The sequence below is a fragment of the Rhinolophus hipposideros genome (assembly GCF_964194185.1).
Source record: "Rhinolophus hipposideros genome assembly, chromosome: 11".
NCBI classification, from domain to species: domain Eukaryota; kingdom Metazoa; phylum Chordata; class Mammalia; order Chiroptera; family Rhinolophidae; genus Rhinolophus; species Rhinolophus hipposideros.
The window spans coordinates 8,059,839-8,080,157 of NC_138057.1; the positions used below are offsets into that span (position 1 = coordinate 8,059,839).

General features: G+C 36.3%; 1 protein-coding gene across 3 annotated transcripts in view; it reads left to right on the plus strand.

Annotated features, from left to right (window-relative positions):
- Positions 1–13,401: 13,401 nt before the first annotated feature.
- ERCC6L2 (ERCC excision repair 6 like 2) overlaps positions 13,402–20,319 on the plus strand; it is a 119,355-nt gene continuing 112,437 nt past the window's right edge. The window contains exons 1-2 of one of the 3 annotated variants that reach the window (XM_081066810.1): positions 13,402–13,891; positions 18,745–19,169. In XM_081066810.1, the coding sequence (XP_080922936.1) occupies positions 13,846–13,891; positions 18,745–19,169 (471 nt within the window). In that variant the 5' untranslated portion in view covers positions 13,402–13,845. Of the gene's footprint in view, positions 13,892–18,678; positions 19,170–20,319 lie in introns of all 3 variants that reach the window. The other 2 variants (XM_081066809.1, XM_081066811.1) reach the window with 2 other exon arrangements.

Here is a 20,319-nt window from a genome sequence, read left to right on the forward strand (position 1 = left end):
CTTACACAGTTTTGCTGCATGCCATAGTTTAACTATATTGTATTTTATTTCATTTTTCTCAAGATATTTTAATTTCCCTTGTAGTTTCTTTTTTGACATATTGGTTATTTAGGAATGTGTTGTTTAATGTCTACATATTTGTGAGTTTTCTAGTTTCCTTTTTGCTGTTGATTTGATGTCATTTCATACCATTCTAATTAAAAAGATACTTTGTATAATTTCAATCTTTAAATATTTATTAAGACTTGTTTTGTGGCATAACATATGGTCTATTCTGGAAAATGTTTCTCGTGCACTTGAGAAAAATGTGTATTATGCTGTTGCTGGAAGAAGAGTTCTGTATATATCTGTTAGGTACAATTTTTCTGTAATTTTGTTCAAGTCCGCCCTTTTCTTATTGATCTTCTGTCTGGTTGTTTTACTCATTATCAAAAGTGGGGTATTAAAGTCTCCTACTGCGATTATAGCCAAGATATTTTTTAAAGATGGTCTTTGTGTGGCAAAGTTTCTGAGATCTGAAATGGCTGAGATTATTTTTTATTGCACTCTCATATTGAAATAACGAACTGGATAAATACAAAATTTTAGCTTTAGAGATTTTTCTCCTTTTCAATACTAAAGAGTATAACTCAATTGTCTTCTTGCAGAAGTAGGGCAGAAGTTTTTCCCCCACTAAAATGAATGTATTACATATCCATTTGTGAGTGATCTTCTATTTCTCTCTGGAAGATTCTTTATTTTTGATATTCTTAAATTTTAGTATAATAGGTCTAAGTATGAAAACACTTTCATCAAAAACAACAAAGGTCTCAAATGCACGACCTAACTTTACAACTTAAGAACTAGGGAAAGAACAAACTAAGTACAAAGCTAGCAAAAGGAAGGAAATTAAAAAGATAACAGCAGACATAAATAGAGATAAAAAAACAACACCAAAAATAAATAAAACCAAGAGTTAGTGATTCAAAAAAATCAACAAAATTGACAAACCTTTAGTTATATTGACAAAGGGAAAAAAAGAGAGAATACTGAAATAACTAAAATCAGAAATAAAAAGGGGACATTACTACTGATTTTATAGAAATAAAAAAAATATAAGAGAATACTATAAATAATAGCAATCTACCTTATTTAACTGTATAAGAGTTTATGCAATCTCCATGTTTTAGCTAACAAATTTGGACATGACATTGACCTTGCATTTTATGAGGTTAACAGCTATATCTTCAGTGCCTCACAGGGTTCCTGGCATATGGTAAGTGTACTAAATAAAATGTGTTGAATGAATGAATGACTAAGTAGATATCAAGGAGACTGACAACATTTCTGAGATTCTATAAAATGTAGTAATGTTTCTTTTTTCATTTGTCTCAATAGCTAGGAAATTTTCATAGGAGAAAAATAAGAAATAGACATTTAATACAATTTATCATTAATCTGAGTTAGTTCCATTAAATGATCTATAGATTATATGAAATATAAAATACACAGGAAAAGAATCATGCAAATTATCATTGGTTTATACACTGATATCTGAAGACTGACGGATATTAGTCTCCATCAAAAATACAACAGCTCTTTGTACATGTAACGTAACACACTGTACTTGGTCTACAGCCTTTTCTCCCCTACTAAACTGTGACCAACTTGGAGGAACCACCTGTTTTTGAAGGAACAATGTAGATGACAAAATTGACACTGTACTCTTTTAGACTGGTGATACATACCACTATATAACAATTAAAAGACTTAGAAGTCATTATATAACAATTAAGATACTTAGAAGTGGAAAAAAGTGGTAGTATTTCTTTTTTTCCCCTGAAGAATATCCATTAGGGTATTCTTAAGGGAAAGAATGGTGACTATAGTTAATAATGACTATAGTCAATAATGTACAGTATAGTCACTATAGTTAATGCTGTATTGTATATTTGAAAGTTGCTAAGAGAGTGGATCTTAAAAGTTTTCATCACAAGAAAAAAATGTTGTAACTATGACGGATGTTAACTAGACTTACTGTGATCATATTGCAATATATACAAATAGTGAATCATTATGTTTTACACCTGAAACTAATGCTATATGTCAATTATATCTTAATACATATAAAAGAATATGCACTTATTTGAATGAATGCTAAGTTAAAAAAACAAAAGTGGAAAAGAGAATGGGGATTTTTCTCTGCTTAAATCATCTTTCTTACGGTTAAATAATCTTTGTTATGGTTATAGGCTTGTTTAGTGGTATGATTTTTTTCCTAATGATAACCATGTGTGAACCCCTATCATCATATTTTCTGCTTTTCTTACCATCTAAAATAATAGCAATAATGTCCACCTTAAACAGTCATGCAAATGTGCAAGTTGTCACAGACTTAGGAACTGATAAAATCTTTCTTGAACATAAGTAACAAAAAAGTTGATAGAAAAAGAAAAGATAGATCCTCTCATGGTTGTGAATATAGAAAGCTTCAGGACAATTCATAGCTATAAGAGGTATTATTGTGACAACACTGGTAAATGCAAATGGACGTTAAGAAAATGCTCTGGCTGGTGAAATTCTTGCAGGCTTTTGGATATCAAGAATCTGTTTATAAAACTGAACTATATAAATAACTAACAGTAAGAAAAATAAAGCCAGTGTTTTTCTACAGAAATTGAGTGAATTATTGAAATTTGAGAAGGTGTTAACAGTCTTGAAAATATGAATTCTTTGGGTTGAGCATTTCTACTGTGCAAAAGTGGTATGGGATATTTCAACCAGTCTGCCAAATAATCTATGCATAAATTGGAGTGAGCAGTTCCCCTGAAAGAGTTGCTTTATATTAAAAAAAATAGTATCCAGTTTAAAAATAAACTCATTTAACTTTTACATACTTTTCATATTTCCCCATCTTAATTAGTTCCTCAAGTTAACTTCTTATTAACCAAACACTATCAATTCCTAGCTAATGCCATCTCATTCAAATATATTGATGAATATAGGTCAATGTGATAAAATGATTCTTATGAAGGAAGCATAATATTATATTTGCTTTCAGAATAAACTCCTATTCATGTCTGCACATCCTGTAATGACCACATTGTTTCATGGATTCTAAGGTATTGCTCCCTTTGGGAACATATTTGAAATGTAAAACTTTGGCAGACATCTTTACAAAGTACATAGGCATACTTTAAAATTTTCTCTTTAACCCATGTGTATATAGCTTCTCTTTTGAAACAGTTGCCTTGTTTGAAGAATTTAAGCAATAAAATTTCAGGTAAAGTCTCCAATAGTGAGGTGATGTGGTCTAAAATAACTTAAGGAACAGTTATCTTGAACAGAAATCACACAGGATTGCAGACTTGAAATGGACCCTACAGATCATGTGAATTGAAGACCATTAGGGGAGCCATGATAAGGACTGAAAACATTTTTCACCCTATAATTTTTAATGTGATCCAGATATTTAATGTTTCTGTTCTGCTTAGTGAAGGCAAATCTACAGTTTTTTGTTTTTTTTTTTTTGCTTTATCTAGATGTTATTCAAATGTAATTCCCATTACTTTAACTGGAATCTTTTGGGGAAAAATATTCTATTATGAATATGTACTAAATTTTTGGAATTTACTTAATTCCTTGGAGAAATACATCTTCATTAGTATTTACCTAGTTGGGCCAAAAAGTCTTTCCCTGGTAGTTTTATCAGCTAATTTTCTATGCTACCACCCTTTTGAATAAATATGAGGGATAGGGTGTATGGATTTAGTCCAAGTATTGTTTTTCAATATTTTATCTGAAATTGTATTCAATTTAGATTTTAGAAGATCGTTTTGGCATTTTAAAATATTGTAATTAAGCCTGTATTTGGTATATTTATTTAAAGCACTAGTAACCTATTGATTTACATTTAAGTTTTAAACAACCTGTTTCATTTCTATAATGCTAACTTAAAGTTGAATAGCATGTTCTTATATGGATAGTGCTTGTGCTTTACGATGACAGTTTTCATAATAAATTAATTAGATATGACAGAGACCTTTTATAAATGTTTCATGTTCATAACTTTTTCATTTCATTGCCATTACATTAAAAATTTTATGTTAAATAAAAGTATGCTAAAAGAAATATTTTAAACATCTTTATGTATGTACCATTAACATGGAAATTTTGATGTGCAAACAATAAATACAGTCCTAGTCATTTAAAGACATAGAATAAAGACATGTAGAAAGGCAACTGCCTTGTAAGTATTCCTACAAATGGTATAATTATACCACTTCTTTCATTACACTATTACTTTACCACTCGTTTAGTATTTGATAGCTGTGCTGGGCTGACTAGAAATTTTGAATATGAAAAAAAAACTTGTTGGATTGGTATTTTTATTTTCTTTCTAAACTTAAAACTTTCTAAAAATGTTCAAGTTTTGCATTTTATATTTGGTTTTTCATTTACTTGAAATTTAATTTTGTGTGTAGCATTAGAAGAAATTCAACTCCATTTCTCCCCTGTGTGAAAAACCTATCTTTCCAGTTTTGAAAAGTTATTTATTGAACAGTTGCTCCTGTCCTTTTGATGCCTTTTCAAAATTATCTTGATAATTCTTGGTACTTTACACTTTTCCTTTACAATTCCTTTGTAAAGGTCCAGGGGAAAAAACTGTGCTAGTAATTTGATGGGGAATTGCATTGAATCTATAGATTAATTTGGGGGAAAGTTCAAATTTTTATGACATTAAATTTTCATACCATAAACATGGTGTATTTTTCCTTTTATGTAGATTTCCAATAAAGTTTGATTATTCCCTCTACAAACATCTTGCATATATTTTAAAGGTAATTATTAGCTCTTATTATATATTTAGGGTTATTACTATAAAGAAGTTCTTTTTAAAATTATATTTTCAAATTTGTACTGCTAGTACATAGGAATGCAGTTGATTTTTATAAATTGTACTTGCACCCACAAACCTTGTTGAATTAATTATCTTGTTGACATTTCAGCCATTGTTTCTTCATATGTTCTCTCTGCTCCTTTCTCTCGCTCTCTTCTCCTTCTGGACTCCCACAATGAATATATGGATCTACTTGATGGTATTCCACAGGTGCTTTAGGCTCTGCTCATTTTTCTTCAATCTTTTTCTTTCTGTTTCTCAGCCTCAATACTTTCCATTGTCCTATCTTCAAGTCCACTGAATTTTCTGCCTGCTAAAAGGTATCTTTGAGTCCTTCCCGTGAGTTTTTCATTTCAGTTAGTGTACTTTCTATCTGCAGAATTTTTTTAGGTTTTCTATCTCTGTTATTTCCATTTTGTTGACTTTCTTCACATCTTCCTATAGTTCTTTGAGCATCTTTAAGACAGCTGTTTTAAAGTCTTTATCTGCCATTAGGTGTTTTTTCCCCAGTTTTTGTTGATTTTTCCCCCCTTCGAATGGGCCATACTTTCCTGCTTCTTTGTATGTCTTGTGATGTTCTTGTTGAACACTGGACATTCAAATCTAATAATGTAGTAACTCTGGACATCAGATTCTCACCCTTCCCCAAGGTTTGCTGGGGTATTTTTGTTGTTGTTTTTGTTTTTGTGATTGTGTAGACTGTCTTTGCCAATGATCAACCTGAGGCATAAACTTCTCATCTTCTGTCTCTTTTGAGCCTTTCCCTCTGCATTTCCCCCATATATGCTGTTGTTTTTGAATGTCCTAGTTTGTAATGTCTGGCTTCCAAAAGGGGAAAAGGCGAAAAATGAAGAAAGATACTGGCTATTTAAATCCCTAGGACATAATTCAGCCAGAGGGGGCAGGGCTTGCAACAATGGGGGAAAGTGCAACAACAATGGATGCCTCTTCTTTGTCTACACCTCTGTGATCAGAAGCAGAAATCAGTGATTAGAACACAGATCTCCAATATTTGGAGGACGGAATCCTTTTTGCACATTCTAGCTTCCACTCACTTTGTTCAAGCTGCTCAAGGAACACATGCACAGCTACCTGCCACTGGCTGGGGATAGGGTATAAGTTGGTGCTATTGTGCTAAGATCTGAAATTGAGCAAAATTAACCACAATTTACTATCCAGGTTTCCACCTAGAAGTTGCAAGCCTTCAACAGACTCCAGAGCTCAAAAATAGTTACATCAGATTTTGTCAGTGCAATTATAGTCTAGGTGGGGAGACAGACTTGTGGTGCTTTCTACTCCACAATTACCTAGAATCTACTTCTGAATCACAGCAGTTTTGATTCTTCCTCTGTAATATCTATCATTTATATCTAGTTTTCCTTTATTTTTGAAATGACTAGGATCAAGGTTAAACAGATATAACAGACATCACTGCATTCATGGTTTTAAAAGGAGTGTTCCACTTTACCACTAAGTATAGTACTTCCTAAAGGTTTGGAAAAGACAACTTTATTAAGCTAAGGAAGGTTCCCTCTATTGCTATCTTGCTAATATTTGGTTGAATTTATAAAATGATTTTTTTTCCATCTATTGAGATGATCTTAGAATTTTTTTCCTTTAATCTGTTAATAAATTGCACTACTAGATAATTTAATTTTAAACTATATTTACATTCTTGAGATAAACTTAACTTAGACATGATGCATTTATTATTGTTGTTGTTATTCAACTAGATTCAGTTCACTAGTATTTTATTTAGAATTTTTGTATCTATAATCATAACAATTTTAACAGGCTTATTATTTTTGTTTGTCATGATAAACTTACTAGATTTTGCTGGGATTTCACCAAGTTGATAAAATAAATTGGGGAGTATTCTTTTTTCCTTTTTTCTATTCTCTGGAAGAGTTTATGTACTACTGAATTTATTCCCTTGAATATTTGGTATAATTTGCCTATATAGCCCTGAGAATTTGGTCTTTTATTGGAGGGGTGTTTTCAACTACTGACTTTTTTTTTTTTTTTTAATAGTTATAGTATTGTTCAGGGCCTCTTTTCCTGTTTGATATATTTTAAAGGAAATATATATTAAAAATTGTCATGAAATTGTTTACAGTATAATCCCATATTTTTCTAATCTTTGAATTGTCTTTAGTTTTGACCTATTTTTCATTCTTATGTTTTATTGCATCTTCTCTCTTTCTACTTCATGAATTTCACCAGTGGTTTGCCAACTTTATTACTCTTTTTAAAGAGTTAACATTTGGCTTTGTTTATCATCTCTATTATGTTTTTTATTCTTTCATTAATTTATGTTCATTATTTTTCTATTTTCTTTAGGACTAGTTTGTTGTTTCTTTGCAACTTACATTGGAAGCATAGATCATTAATTTTCAGCTTTTCTTCTTACCCTAAGTATCAATTTCCCACAAACTTTGATAGGCAGTATTTCTATTATCCAGTCCTAAGGGATGTTGAAATGACAACACTCCTGAGATGAAATCAGAATATAAGTTCATTTATTTGCTTCACTGCTCATTCAAGTTTTTCTCCATACCCTTTAAAGGAAATTAGAAAAAAATCACATGAATCTTCTGCTCTCTCAATAAAAATAATTTTAAAATCCTGTGATCACTTCTAGCTAATAGACAAATAGGCAAAACGTCTCAATTTGGTAGTTAGTAAGTCCACTGTGATATTAAAATTAAGACATCAACATTCATCCAAACTTAAACTTCTTGCCCACCTAGAGCTCATGTGAGTTGTGTGCAGCGGAGAAAGTTAGGTGATTGTTTTATATGATTTATGCCTCCACCTTCTTCCCTTACTTGCTAGGCTGCTTCTGACTTTTTCCAGGATTGATTTGAGAAAAGGAGACAAAGGTACAGGAAAAGTCTTAATTACTAGTGTCCTGAGACTGTATAGGCCCTCCTCTGACATCTTTCTCTCATAGGATGTTTCCCTGTGTTCTTCAGAGTCACTGCTTTAGCCCTCGGGCATCCAGCTGTCCAGGTCTCCTTTTAGGGTAAGCTTGAAGTCTCTGCTGGATTTCTCTCATCTAAGCCCCACATCTGCTCCAGAGGAAATGTGCATCCTTTTGTCACAATAAACCCTGAGAGTAAGGCAGACCCAAATGCATCAACCTTTCTTACTCAACTTCAGAGCAGTTATCCTGCCCTTCAGATTTCTAAGGTTTGAATCAAATAGTCAGTCCACCATGTCCCACAAATTCCAGAGGACATACATTAAGCTTTCCAAGTGATCTCTCTGAAGCCACTGTGCTTGTCTTGAGGTGTGGGACTTAGCACTGCAACAGCTCTATCAATAATATATTCTTCTCTTCTTCTCATCTCCCGTCCCATCCTCTAATCCCTCCCCTTCCCCACAACCCCACAACCCTTTTATATCCTCAGTGTAGATGAGGAGTTAGGATCATAAAATCTACGTTGATGACTTCCTTTGAAAATGTTATATGGAAAACTATCTTATATTAAAATGTGAGGTGTGTCATTTTAGGATCTTTTTTTCTTTTATATATATATATATATATATATATATATATATATATATATATATATGATTTTACATATATATTATATATATATGATTTTTTTTCAAGGTGCCGTGTTCAATCTTAGTTGCAGGGGGCGCTGTCCACCATCCCTTGCGGGAGTCGAGGAATTGAACTGGCAACCTTGTGGCTGGGAGCCCACTGGCCCATGTGGGAATCAAACCGGCAGCCTTTGGAGTTAGGAACATAGAGTTCTAACCGCCTGAGCCACCGGGCCGGCCCATTTTAGGATCTTAACTGAAAGTCTGAAAAACATTTTTAAATTGTTATATATTTATTTTCTAATTTCCACTATTATTTTTTCTCTGACCCATAAGCTATTTAGAAGTGTTTTTAAATATCCAAATATATCATCTTTAAAAAATGTTTTGAATATTGATTTCTAACTTAACTCATAGGATCAGGGAACATTATCCAATCAGTGGAAGCAGATTGCTAAAAAACTGTTGAGACTTTCTTTTTGACATAGTTCATGGTCAATTTTTATAAATGTACCCCAAATATTTGTGAAGATGTTTATTCTCTAACAATAGGGTGGAGTATTCTATATATGTCCATTAGATCAAGACTGTTGTGTGGTTTGATTCTACTATTCTCTCTAATCTGACAATTACTGTAATGATTAAAAACTCCTACCATGTTTATGGACTTATAAGTTACTTATTGAAATTCTGACAACTTTCATATGTATCATTAGTAAGTGGTGATTAAGTTGAGAACTTTTTAACCTCCTTGGTACACTATGTCTTTAAAATACATGTGGTTCATTTTCTTTACCTTTAAGGTTTTTTACAGTAAAGTTTGTTTTGTCTGATATTAATATTTTGATATATTCTAAGTGTTCCTTTTTTCTTTACTAGTTTTCTATTATATCTTTTTACTTTACCTCCAACTTTGCCTCTATTTTTTAGGTGTATGTCTTGTAAGTGACATACAGCTGTATTTAGTTTTTATCCAATCTGAGTCTCTTTACTGGGAAAATTAATCTGTTTAACACATTTATTGCTTTTACTGAAACATATGGATTAATTTTTACTATTTTGTGCTTTCTCTTAATCATGCTTTTGCTTTATTTTTCTCCTTTCTTGCCTTGTATTGGATTGATTAAATATTATTATTATCCCCCTTTTTATTGAGAACTTATACCTTTCCAGGCTTCTGATTTCAAATTATAGTCTCATTTCCAATTTGGGACCTTATGAGAGCTTAAGACCATGTCTTCTGTACCCACAAGACTGTCAAAACTTAGACCTTTTGGTAACCGAGATCGGCAAATACCTCCAGGACACCAGTGGCTTAAGTGCTAGCTTTATAAGTTAGTTTTCAGCTCCCTCCTTATTCAGCTCTTCTTTCTTATTCCTTTCTTTTTCTTGATACAATGGCTGGAACATTGTATCAAGGGAGATGTATTGCTATGGTCTGAATGTTTGTGTCTCCTCAAAATTCATATGCTAAAGACTGATGCCCTATGTGGTCCTATCAGAAGGTAGAGCCTTTGGGAGCTGATGAGGTTACGAGATAAAACCCTCATGAACAGGATTAGTGCTCTTCAAAAAGAGATGCCACAGAACTCTCTAGCTCCTTCCACCATGCGAGTACACAGCAAGAAGGCACCAGATATGAACGAGGAAGAGGGCTCTCACCAAAATGCAACCATGCTGATGCCATGATCTTGGATGTCCCAGCCTTTTAAATATGAGAAATAAATTTCTGTTGTTTATAAGCCACCCAGTCTGTGGCATTCTGTGACAGCTGCCCAAACGGACTAAAACACGTATCTTTTTCTTGAGACTTTCTGCTGGATTAACTCACAACTTTGGAGGTCTATGAACCACAAATAGATATTTATTTGACTTTTGCAGTGTGAACATAAAGACTATTTTTGGTAAAATATTAGAAGGTTTAATCATCTTTCTCAAGAGCATCTTTAATATTCAAGTAACATTCTTTTGAAATGCCTATGCTATCATGTTTTTTCTCTTTTTTTATAAATTTTATTGGGGAATATGGGGAACAGTGTGTTTTTCCAGAGCCCATCAGCTCCAAGTTGTTGTCCTGCAGTCTAGTTTTGAAGGGTGCAGCTCAGCTCCAAGTCCAGTTGCTGTTTTTCAATCTTAGTTGCAGGGGGTGCAGCCCACCATCCCATGTGGGAATTGAACTGGCAGCCTTGTTGTTGAGAGCCGGCGCCCTAACCAACTGAGCCATCCAGCCGCCCCTCCAGAAGCTCAGTGTTAGCACGTTATCTTCAATCTAGCTGTGGAGGGCGCAGCTCACCGGCCCATGTGGGAACGGAACTGGCAACCCTGTTGTTCAGAGCTCGCGCTCTAACCAACTGAGCCATCCAGCCACCCCACGTTTTTGTCTCTTTTTGTAGCTTTAATAGGTTTAATTTGGCTAGATCCTCCTTTGCCAATGGTTTGCGCGTGATTAGTTATCCAACATCATTTACATTGACTTCAGGAATATGAAAAAAAGTCTGAATATTTTGCAAGACTTTCAATTTCACTTTGCAGTGATTAGCACCACAGTGTTGGATGTTTACAACATCAGCACCTAGACAAGGCTGTCCTTGTTACCGGCTCAGACTAAAGCTACTGTTAAAAGTAGGGTGAAGGAATACCTGAGGATGTCTAATTTGTGAGGCATCTAATTCACTAAAACGTATTTTTATGTCATGGTTATTTCTGCTTCACTGTGTATCATAACCATGGTGGTGAGGTGAAATAATAAATACTCAGAAAATGAGGCCTCCTCCTCTCTGTGAGTCACAGGGGTATTCCTTCCACTAGATGACCTCTTTCATTTAAATCAAAATTTACTTCTGAATTTGTTTTATCACTTCAGTTTACAGGTCAGCTTTTTAAGGATCAACATCTTAAATCAGTGGACCTCTGGAAAAATAAGACAGTATTACACAACTAGTCATTTCAGTAGTGAAAAAACATCAAACTTCTTCTCCAGTAGTCGTAGAAAAAAGTAAACTTGATTGAAATGTCCATTTGCCATTGATTTTAGAGACAATGTGAAGAGTTTAAGTAAAACAGATATATTTCATTAATTCCAAGAAACATTTTTTTCTACATTTTAAAATTCCAACATTAGGATGTATATTAAAATCGAATTACAATTATAATAAGTAGTTTCTTTTTTCCTTTTTAAAAAGCTGTACCTAAATAATATGCCTTCCAATTCACGGTGTTTTAAATGAGAATCTAGCCCAAATTTCCAATCTAAGTGATAATGGTACTACCAACTATTAGCCAAAAATATTATACTGAAGCAATGGCTATGTAGAATGCAACTTTCTAGTGGATGCATTCCACTGATAACAATAGTAATACAATACATATATTCCTTGCTATGACCAGGTACTGTTTTAGGTGTTTTACTTAATTCTTACAATTACCCTTTTTAGGTAGGTTCCTATTATTAACCTCTTTGCTGTCATGGGTGAGGACACTGAAGCTGTGAGGTTAAATGAGTTAACCTCTTCATGATGTGCGAAAGCCAATAATGCACACATAATTAGTGTATGAGTTAGATGTTTCCCTCAGATACAAAGTTTTTACCTACTGGTAAACAGAACTTTATATGAAAACATACTGCTAATTTTTAGTATGTCAAAGAGTGGATATCTATTTGCAGAGCAAATAGCCATATACTTTTCTTCATTAAAATCTTGTGGTAAGCAAAATATAATCTCTGCTTCCCCCCCACCCTCCAAAAGATGCTCACATCCTAATCTTTGAAGCCCATGATGTTACTTTATGTGGCAAAGGGACTTTGTTGATGATTAAGGGTACAGACCTTGAAATGGGAAGACTGTCCTGGATTATTCAGGAGGGCCCAATCTTATCATATGAGCTCTTGAAATCAAAGAATCTTTCCCAGCTGCAATCAGAGGGAGATGTGACTACGCTAAGAAGGGTCCAAAAAATGCAACATTGCTAGCTTTGAAGTCAGAGGAAGGGGGCCATGAGCTAAGTGATGTGTGTAGATTCCAGAAGCTGGAAAAAGCAAGGAAAGGGATTCTCCTGTGGAGCCTCCAGAAAAAAATGTAGTCCCACTACAGGGGCCTCATGAGACCCCTGCAGGACTTCTGACTTACAAAACTGGAAGATAAATTTGTGTTTCCTGTAAGATAATACTTTTGTGCTGTTTAAGCCACTAAGTTTGTGGTGAAGTGTTTAAGCAGCCATAGGAAACTGATACAGGCCTATTTAGGCTAACCTAATTCAATAAAATAATGTGTAGTATACGAAAACATTTTAACCAGTGAAGGAACCCTTTTTGTATGAATTCAGAGCATTAGATTGGAAAAGGGTTAGATAAGCAGTATCCACTTAACTCACGAATTTACTCACAAAACCCACTAGATGGTTTGCTTAGCATTTTCCCATGTGTTATACAAATCACTGGTAATTTTAGATGGTACCCGGAAAACCACTTTAACTTTTCATAGCATTTTAACCTTTGCCTTCCATTTATGGCACGTGTTGCTGGTTTTGTACTCACATTAGTTATTTATGACTTACTATATTTTAGTGTATGATGCAAGAAAAACGTGCTAAGTTCAGTCAGCTTGCGGGGGGCGGGGGGGTCCTGAGGCGTCAGACCCACGCGGCTGAGGCAGCACTCCAGGAGGGAATCGCTGGCATCCTCTCGTTCCTGGGTTTGGGGCTTGGACGAGGTAACTAAGCGCCAAATATAAGCCAGAATGCCATGCTCGCAGGGACGACCATCTCCTGCCAAGCCGCCAACCTTCTCACCGGCGCTTAGACGGCCACAGCAGGACCAAGGACCCGCATATTTTCCTGCTTCCCCCAGGAGATGCAAGATTCCGCACATGGCGCGCGCAAGCAATGTCAAACCTCGCGATACTTCCAAGTACCACGGGTCTTTGTGGCACGGCCCTGGGAGAAAAATACTGCGGGAAGACTGCTCCGCCCATGTGACCCAGATTCTGTTCTCGCGAGATCCCGATGACAGCTCGGGAGCCCGCTCTCGCGGGATTTCCCGAGTCAGGGTTAGAAGTTGAGGCGGGTGGTAGAAGGAGGTCCAACCCTGAGAGGGAGGGGTAGGGGTCGGCATGCCCGCTTGCTGTCCTCCCTCGGCGGCGGAGCCCGAGACGGCTGGGTGATCGCCGCCTTGTCAGCCTCCAGAGCGCCTTCCGGCTCTGCCGCTGCCTCGGACTTCGCCATCCCTACTCCCTGGACCGCCTCCGGCCGCATCTTTGTCCCCTTTCGCCCGGGGGCGTGGGATCGTAGGGGGGCGATGTACGGAGGGCGGCGGGAAGTGGTGTTGGCCGCGGTCCGCCCGCTCGCCTCCTTGCGGTCCTCCGCGGTGTGTTGGGTATTAAAAGTAGCCAGGCTTCCAGGCCCGTCCCTCTGGGCAGATGGATCCCTCTGCCCCGAAGCCCCTCGCGGAAACCAGCGGCAAAGGTATAAGCTCCGAGTGCGCCTCTCTGCTGACACCCGTCTTTCCCGCGCCGGGGTGGACCTGTTCCTTCCTTCCGCTCCCGTGGGGTTGGGATTTCACCCCGTGGCTCCTCTGAGTGACAGCTGGAGATGGCGAACGTCTCCGAGGCTGGGACCTGCTCTTTGAGACCCAGTGCCGAGATGTGGACTCTGGAATCGTACTGCTCTTGGGTCTGGTGCTGGCTCTGACGTTGCTTGGAAGCAACCTCGGGCAGTTTCCTCATCTGTAATATGGAGAGCATTGCTGAGTTCTTGTGATTATTCAAAGAGACGGTCTGTGCAAAGCACGTATGTGACCCAGCGTCTGGCCCTTAGTCGATAGTTGATATTTTTAGTTTTTAAACTTGTATGCCCCGGTCCTTTGAGAATGGTAGAAGTTTGTAGTTAAGTTCTTGAGAAAAAGATTGAGATATTTAGTTCCGTTTATAACACAAAGAGCTTAATATATGATGTACTGAATCGGGGCCTTATATTCTGCCTCTAAGGAGTCCCCAAGAGAGGGCTTAAGGAGGGTGGTTATATCTGCTGCAAATTACCTGAGGGGCCTTCTTACCCCCGAGTCAATAGCTTTCATCGTTTATGGTGATATAACAAAAGCTGCCAGACAGTGAGTGCTTGTTCTGCACCCAGCATCATACGGATGGTTTATTTACGTGCTTTCCTTTGAGGAAGAGCTCGATCTCATTACACAGATAAGGAATTCAGAGCTAAAGTTTAAAGAGGTTTGTGGAATAAGCCTTAACTCTAGATGCTAGGAATTGATGACACTGTAACTTAGGGACTACAACTATCAATACCTATAGAAATATGGCAAGTGAAATAAACAGATAAAGCTGCTGAGTGGATATTATAGCGAGTGGGGTAATGATGCTTCATTTAAAAGGGGCAGGGGCTACTCAGTTCCAGGGAGTTGTTCATGCGTGTGTGGTCTGGTACAGCATGGAGCTACAAGTTCAGATAGCGTGCTGCAGTCCAGGCTCGGCCACCTTCTAGCTGTGTGATGATGGACAAGTTGGTTAACCTTTACCTGTTTCACCATTTGTAAAATGGAAGAAATAATATTACCTACATGAAGTAATGAAAAGGTTGTGAGGCTTAAATAAATGACATGTAAAGCACATGCTGGAACATATAAGCCTTCAAATGTTAGCTATACATAAATATTTGCTAATTCTACAAGTATTAGAGTTTCAGACATTGTTCTAGCTGTCCAGGATGTCGCTGTGAACACGAATTAAGTCCTGGCCTAAGGAATTCATATTCAAGTTGAGTAAAACAATAACCGATATTTCATGTTTTTCTCTGAAAAGCGGATCAAACAAGGTAGAGGAAGAAAGAGGGCAGGGAGTTCTGTTTTAGATTGGATGGTCAGAGAAATGTGGAGATGCCATTTAAGCAGAGACCCGAATACAGTGACAGAATCAGTCACTTTGGTATTTAGGAAGTGTGTTGGTGGAAGGAACAGAAAGCTGGGAGCCCTGAGTGGGAGCATGCTTGCCATGGTGAGGAATAGCAAGGAGGCCAGTTTGGAATGCAAGAGGGAGAGAGGGCAGGAAATGAAGTTAAGGAGGAAGACAGGTACCAGATAAGGAACCTCATCCTCCTTCCCCCCCTTTAATCCAACAGGAAATCCTTCCAATTTAAGCTATTTGTTCTGGAGTTTGAATATGGAGAGATTCTATCCCTAGCTCAAATTAACTGTATTTAGTTCTAGGAATTATCCAAACTCAGAAACCAAATAGATTTCCATAAATTGTGTGACGCCCATAAGGCTTTTGGACATGGGGTACCCTTTGACATACTCTTCTTAGACCTTCCCTTTTAAATTATGTTTCCTCAGCACTTCTTTCTCATAGCACACTGTGCTCTTCTTCCAGAGCACTTGCTACAATTTCATGTTTGTAATAATATGTCTCCCTCAGTAGATACCAAGGATCTGTGAGATCAAGGATATGTTTTCATTCATAAATTCAGCACATGTTTATCGAATGTCTACTGTGTGCTGGTCGTGGAGATAAATTTTTGAACAATACAGACATTTTCTTGGAAAAGAAATTTCTCTTTAGTGGGACAGGCTGATAAAAACAAGTAAACATAATTAAACATTGTGATATATGCTACAGAGGCCATAAAATACTGACGTAGAGAAAAATGAGGTACCCTAGTTTAAGTAAGGTTTAAGGAGATGACATAAAAACAGCTGAAAGAAGACCTGCATAGCATGTTTGAGTCAAGGGAGTAATTGGCAGATTAAATAGGAGAGGTAAGTAGAGGTAGACAGATCATACAGGGGTTTGTAGGCTATAGTATGGAGTTTGGACTTTATTCTTTGTGCAGTGGATGGTTATTGAAAGATTTTAAGTTAAAGTTTTGCTAATTTATATTTTTAAATAGCCAATATTGCTACTATGTAGGAAATGGATTGTAGGGGGGAAGTAGTGGCAGCACAGAGAATGGTTAGGAGTCTATAGCAGGAATTTAGGAGAAAGCTGAAGGTGACATGCTTTGGGGCCGAGGTTGAGTCAAATCTGGCCTAGCACTTATTTTCATAGATAAGGTTTTGTTGGGACACAGCCATGACCATGTGTTTATATGTTTGTGGTTGCTTTTGCATTACAAGGGGCAAGAGACAGGATAGGCTGCAAAATCGAAAACAACAAGTAGCTAAAATCTGACTCTACAGAAATAGTTTGCCAACAGTTGTTCGTGTTTCCCCGAAAATAAGACCTAGCCGGACAATCAGCTCTAATGCATCTTTTGGAGCAAAAATAAATATAAGACCCGGTCTTACAATAAAATAAGACCGGGTCTTATATTTATTATAAGCCTAAGAGAAAGGTGTGGGTCTTATAATAAAATAAGACCGGGTATAATATAATATAATAATATAAAACCTGGTCTTATTTTACTATAATATAGGACCAGGTCTATAATATAATACCCGGTCTTATTTTAATTTTTGCTCCAAAAGATGCATTAGAGCTGATTGTCCGGCTAGGTCTTCTTTTCAGGGAAGCATGGAGGAAAAGTGATACATATTTGAAGTAGCGCCAGCAGGATATTCTGATGGATTGGGTTTAGGGAATGATATAAAAAGATAAGTAAGGGCTGGCTAAAGGCTTTTTACTTTGAAAGGTTGCTTAGATGATAATGCCATTTTTAATATTCAGAAAATCTGGTTCTGAGCAATGTTTAATCACTCTCATTTTTGGCATTGTTTATTTTTCACTTTGTACCCATTGTGTGGAAAAGTATCTGATGAATAATTGGTATCAAATCATATATGTTGAATAGTAAATAGATTAATGAGTTAGGTCTTTAAAATTAAAAGGCATTTTCTGAGTAGGCAAACAAATCATGTGAAACAGAAATAATGTGTTAAGAATCGCTGTATCAGTTAATTTAGGTTTTAAGGCTCAAAAAATACTATTTTGAAAATAGGGCCCATTGACCTATTGTTATCTCTGTACACTGGATCAGAGTTTTAGTTTCACATTTAAACTGTCTTTTAGAATAGTGTTGCAGTTCTCAGATAGTTCAGATCCAAAGATTAGAGTGGGAGAACAGATTGTTCTCTGTGTACTTCTAATTGTTATGCAAAACACAACCTCACCAAAGTTAGTGGGAATAATGGTTTTACTTTTGAGGAACAACTGATAGAAATAGCATAATGAGCTATTCTTCTTTAAGAGAGTATAGACATACTAGTCATATTATAATCATGAATGTTATAAAAACCAAACTTGAAATCATCAAGAAGACACTAGGAAACTAGCACTCGTCATCCGATCTCAATGAGAAATGTGTGAGAAAAATAATTCCTACAGTTCTTACATTTGTAGCCAATCCCACAAATCCTCTGGGATTCTTGCTATAAGAAATTCCATTTGTAAAATTATTTTTACTTAGTTTCCTCTATTTGGTACTTCTTAATTGTATCAATAGTATACTCTATTGAGACTCTCCTCCCCATTCATAGTGCTGTATTTTCTGAAGAGAAAATAAAATAGCTGTACAGTTAAGTACAGAATAAATTCATGTATATAGAAGTCAGGCTCTTAAAAAAATAATAAAATGTTAGCAGAAAGAGATCTTGGAATTCATCTCTTTTCTAAGAACGTCAACCCTTCCAAAAAACCTCGAGGGGAAAAAGCTGTGACAAAACTGGTACACATCTTTGAATTGGAGGCTCCTTTGATTAGTTGTATACATATTAAAGCAACAGTTTAGAAGCAGCAGTATCGACAGAAGAAACAGCTGTCTTCAGAGAACAAAGATGGAATAACTATAAAAAAGAAGAGAGAAGACAACAAAAGCTTTGCTGTCCAGAGGATTTTAGTTTCCTCCTCACCAAATCCTATTCACTATTCCGCTACCATATCACGAATAATATACGTAATGTTCATGAGTCATCATGAATATTTAAATCAGTGATTCTCAACTCTGGCTGTGCATCAGAACCACCTTGGAATTCAACAATAACAACCAAACAAAGTAATAAAACCAGTTGCCCATGGTTCATATGCACTGAATCAACAGAGGTAGTATCCAAGCATGTATGGGGAGATTATGAGACAACCAGAGTGAGAACCACTGGAAAAAATTATGTACCGTTTATTCTGCTTTTTATAGGAGAACATCTGATGATGTATTTTAGGAAAATATCTATGCATGTTATAGGTATAATTGATCTTGTTTCAGTTATTTGGAAAGAGTATTTATGGGAGGTATTTTTTTTTTTCTCATAGCAGTGGATAAATGAGGTATTACTTTATAAACTAGATTTGGAAACTTTATTTTCTTCTTCATCATTACAGACATATGGCATCCAGGAGAAAGATGTCTTGTCCCTTCTCCAGATAATGAAAAACTGTGTGAAGCAAGCATAAAATCTATCATTGTGGATGAAAATGGGAAGTCATTTGCAGTGGTCTTATATTCAGATCTTCAAGAAAGGAAAGTACCTCTTAAAAAACTTCAAGAAGTAAAATCTGTTAAAGATTGCTCTAGAAATTTCATATTTGATGATGAAGATTTAGAAAAACCGTATTTCCCAGACCAAAAATTTCCATCATCTGCTGTTGCTTTTCAATTATCTGAAGATGGAGACTCTATTCCTTATACTATTAATAGATACTTGAGAGACTATCAAAGGGAAGGAGCCCAGTTTCTTTATGGACACTTCATCCAAGGGAGAGGGTGTATTCTTGGTGATGACATGGGACTTGGAAAAACAGTACAGGTAACTATTTTAATTACTTTATAATTAAAATCCAATAAAGTCATTTTATTATGTACATGAGTAGATACCATATGCAAATCTCTATGTGTACTCCCAACTCTTATGATAGCTTTTGTGTGTGTGTGTGTGTGTGTGTGTGTGTGTGTGTGTGCGTGTGTGTCCCACCTGGCAGTAAAGTCCTCAAAGTTAAGGACAGTGCTTTAGTCATTATTTTATCCTCAGTAATTACTTAGTATTTATGAAATATATTATTTGAAATAATGTTTAGGTATAACTTGGCTTGATTTTACCTTTGGTAATAGTAATACTAAGTTATCAGTTATATTTATACAGTAGTTTAACTTTCTTTGTAATACTTTATGGAAGGAAAGTATTCTGACATTTGTTAAGCTGTATAGCATGGTTAAATTGATTTCTTGCAGGCCTTTTGTTCATATTGTTTGAGATGTTTGTTAATCTGGGATACCTGGGCCACTAGGAGTTCTACGGGTAGACTTCCGAGAGGCCACTATTTCCCTAAAATGTGTGCCTGAATTTGTCCATGTACTATATACGTTTCTGCAGAGAGGGTCCATGCTAGTTATTTATTACTGTGTAAGGAATTACTCCAAACTTTAGGCTCTTGAAATGATACACATTTATCATATTATAGTTTCTGTGGGTCAGAAATCCAGATACAGTTTAGCTAGGTCCCCTGGCTCTTTCTCTCTCAAGGCTGTAGTCCTCCCTTAGAGAAGGGAAGATTCACTCCCTAGCTCACATGGTTTTTGGCAGGATTCAGTTCCTTGTGGGTTGTTAGACAGAGGCCTCCATTTCTCGTGAGCTATTGGTGAAGGGCTTCCCTTGATTCCTTGCCACATGGGCCTCTGCATGGAGCTGTTCAAAGCATGACAGTGTACTTCCTCAGGGAGAGCAAGTGAGAGGACGAGAGACAGCACTAGTGAGACAAGTCATGATCTCTGTTACCTAATCACAGGAGAGACAGCTTCATCAGAAGTAAATTGCTAGGTGCAGTCCATACTCAAGGGCAGATGAAACCACGTTGTGAACACCTAGAGGTGGGGATTATTGGCAGCCCTGTCACAAACTGCCTACCACAGGCTCCTTAGCTTTCATTCGATTTTCGAAGGGGTTTATGATCCAAAGAGTT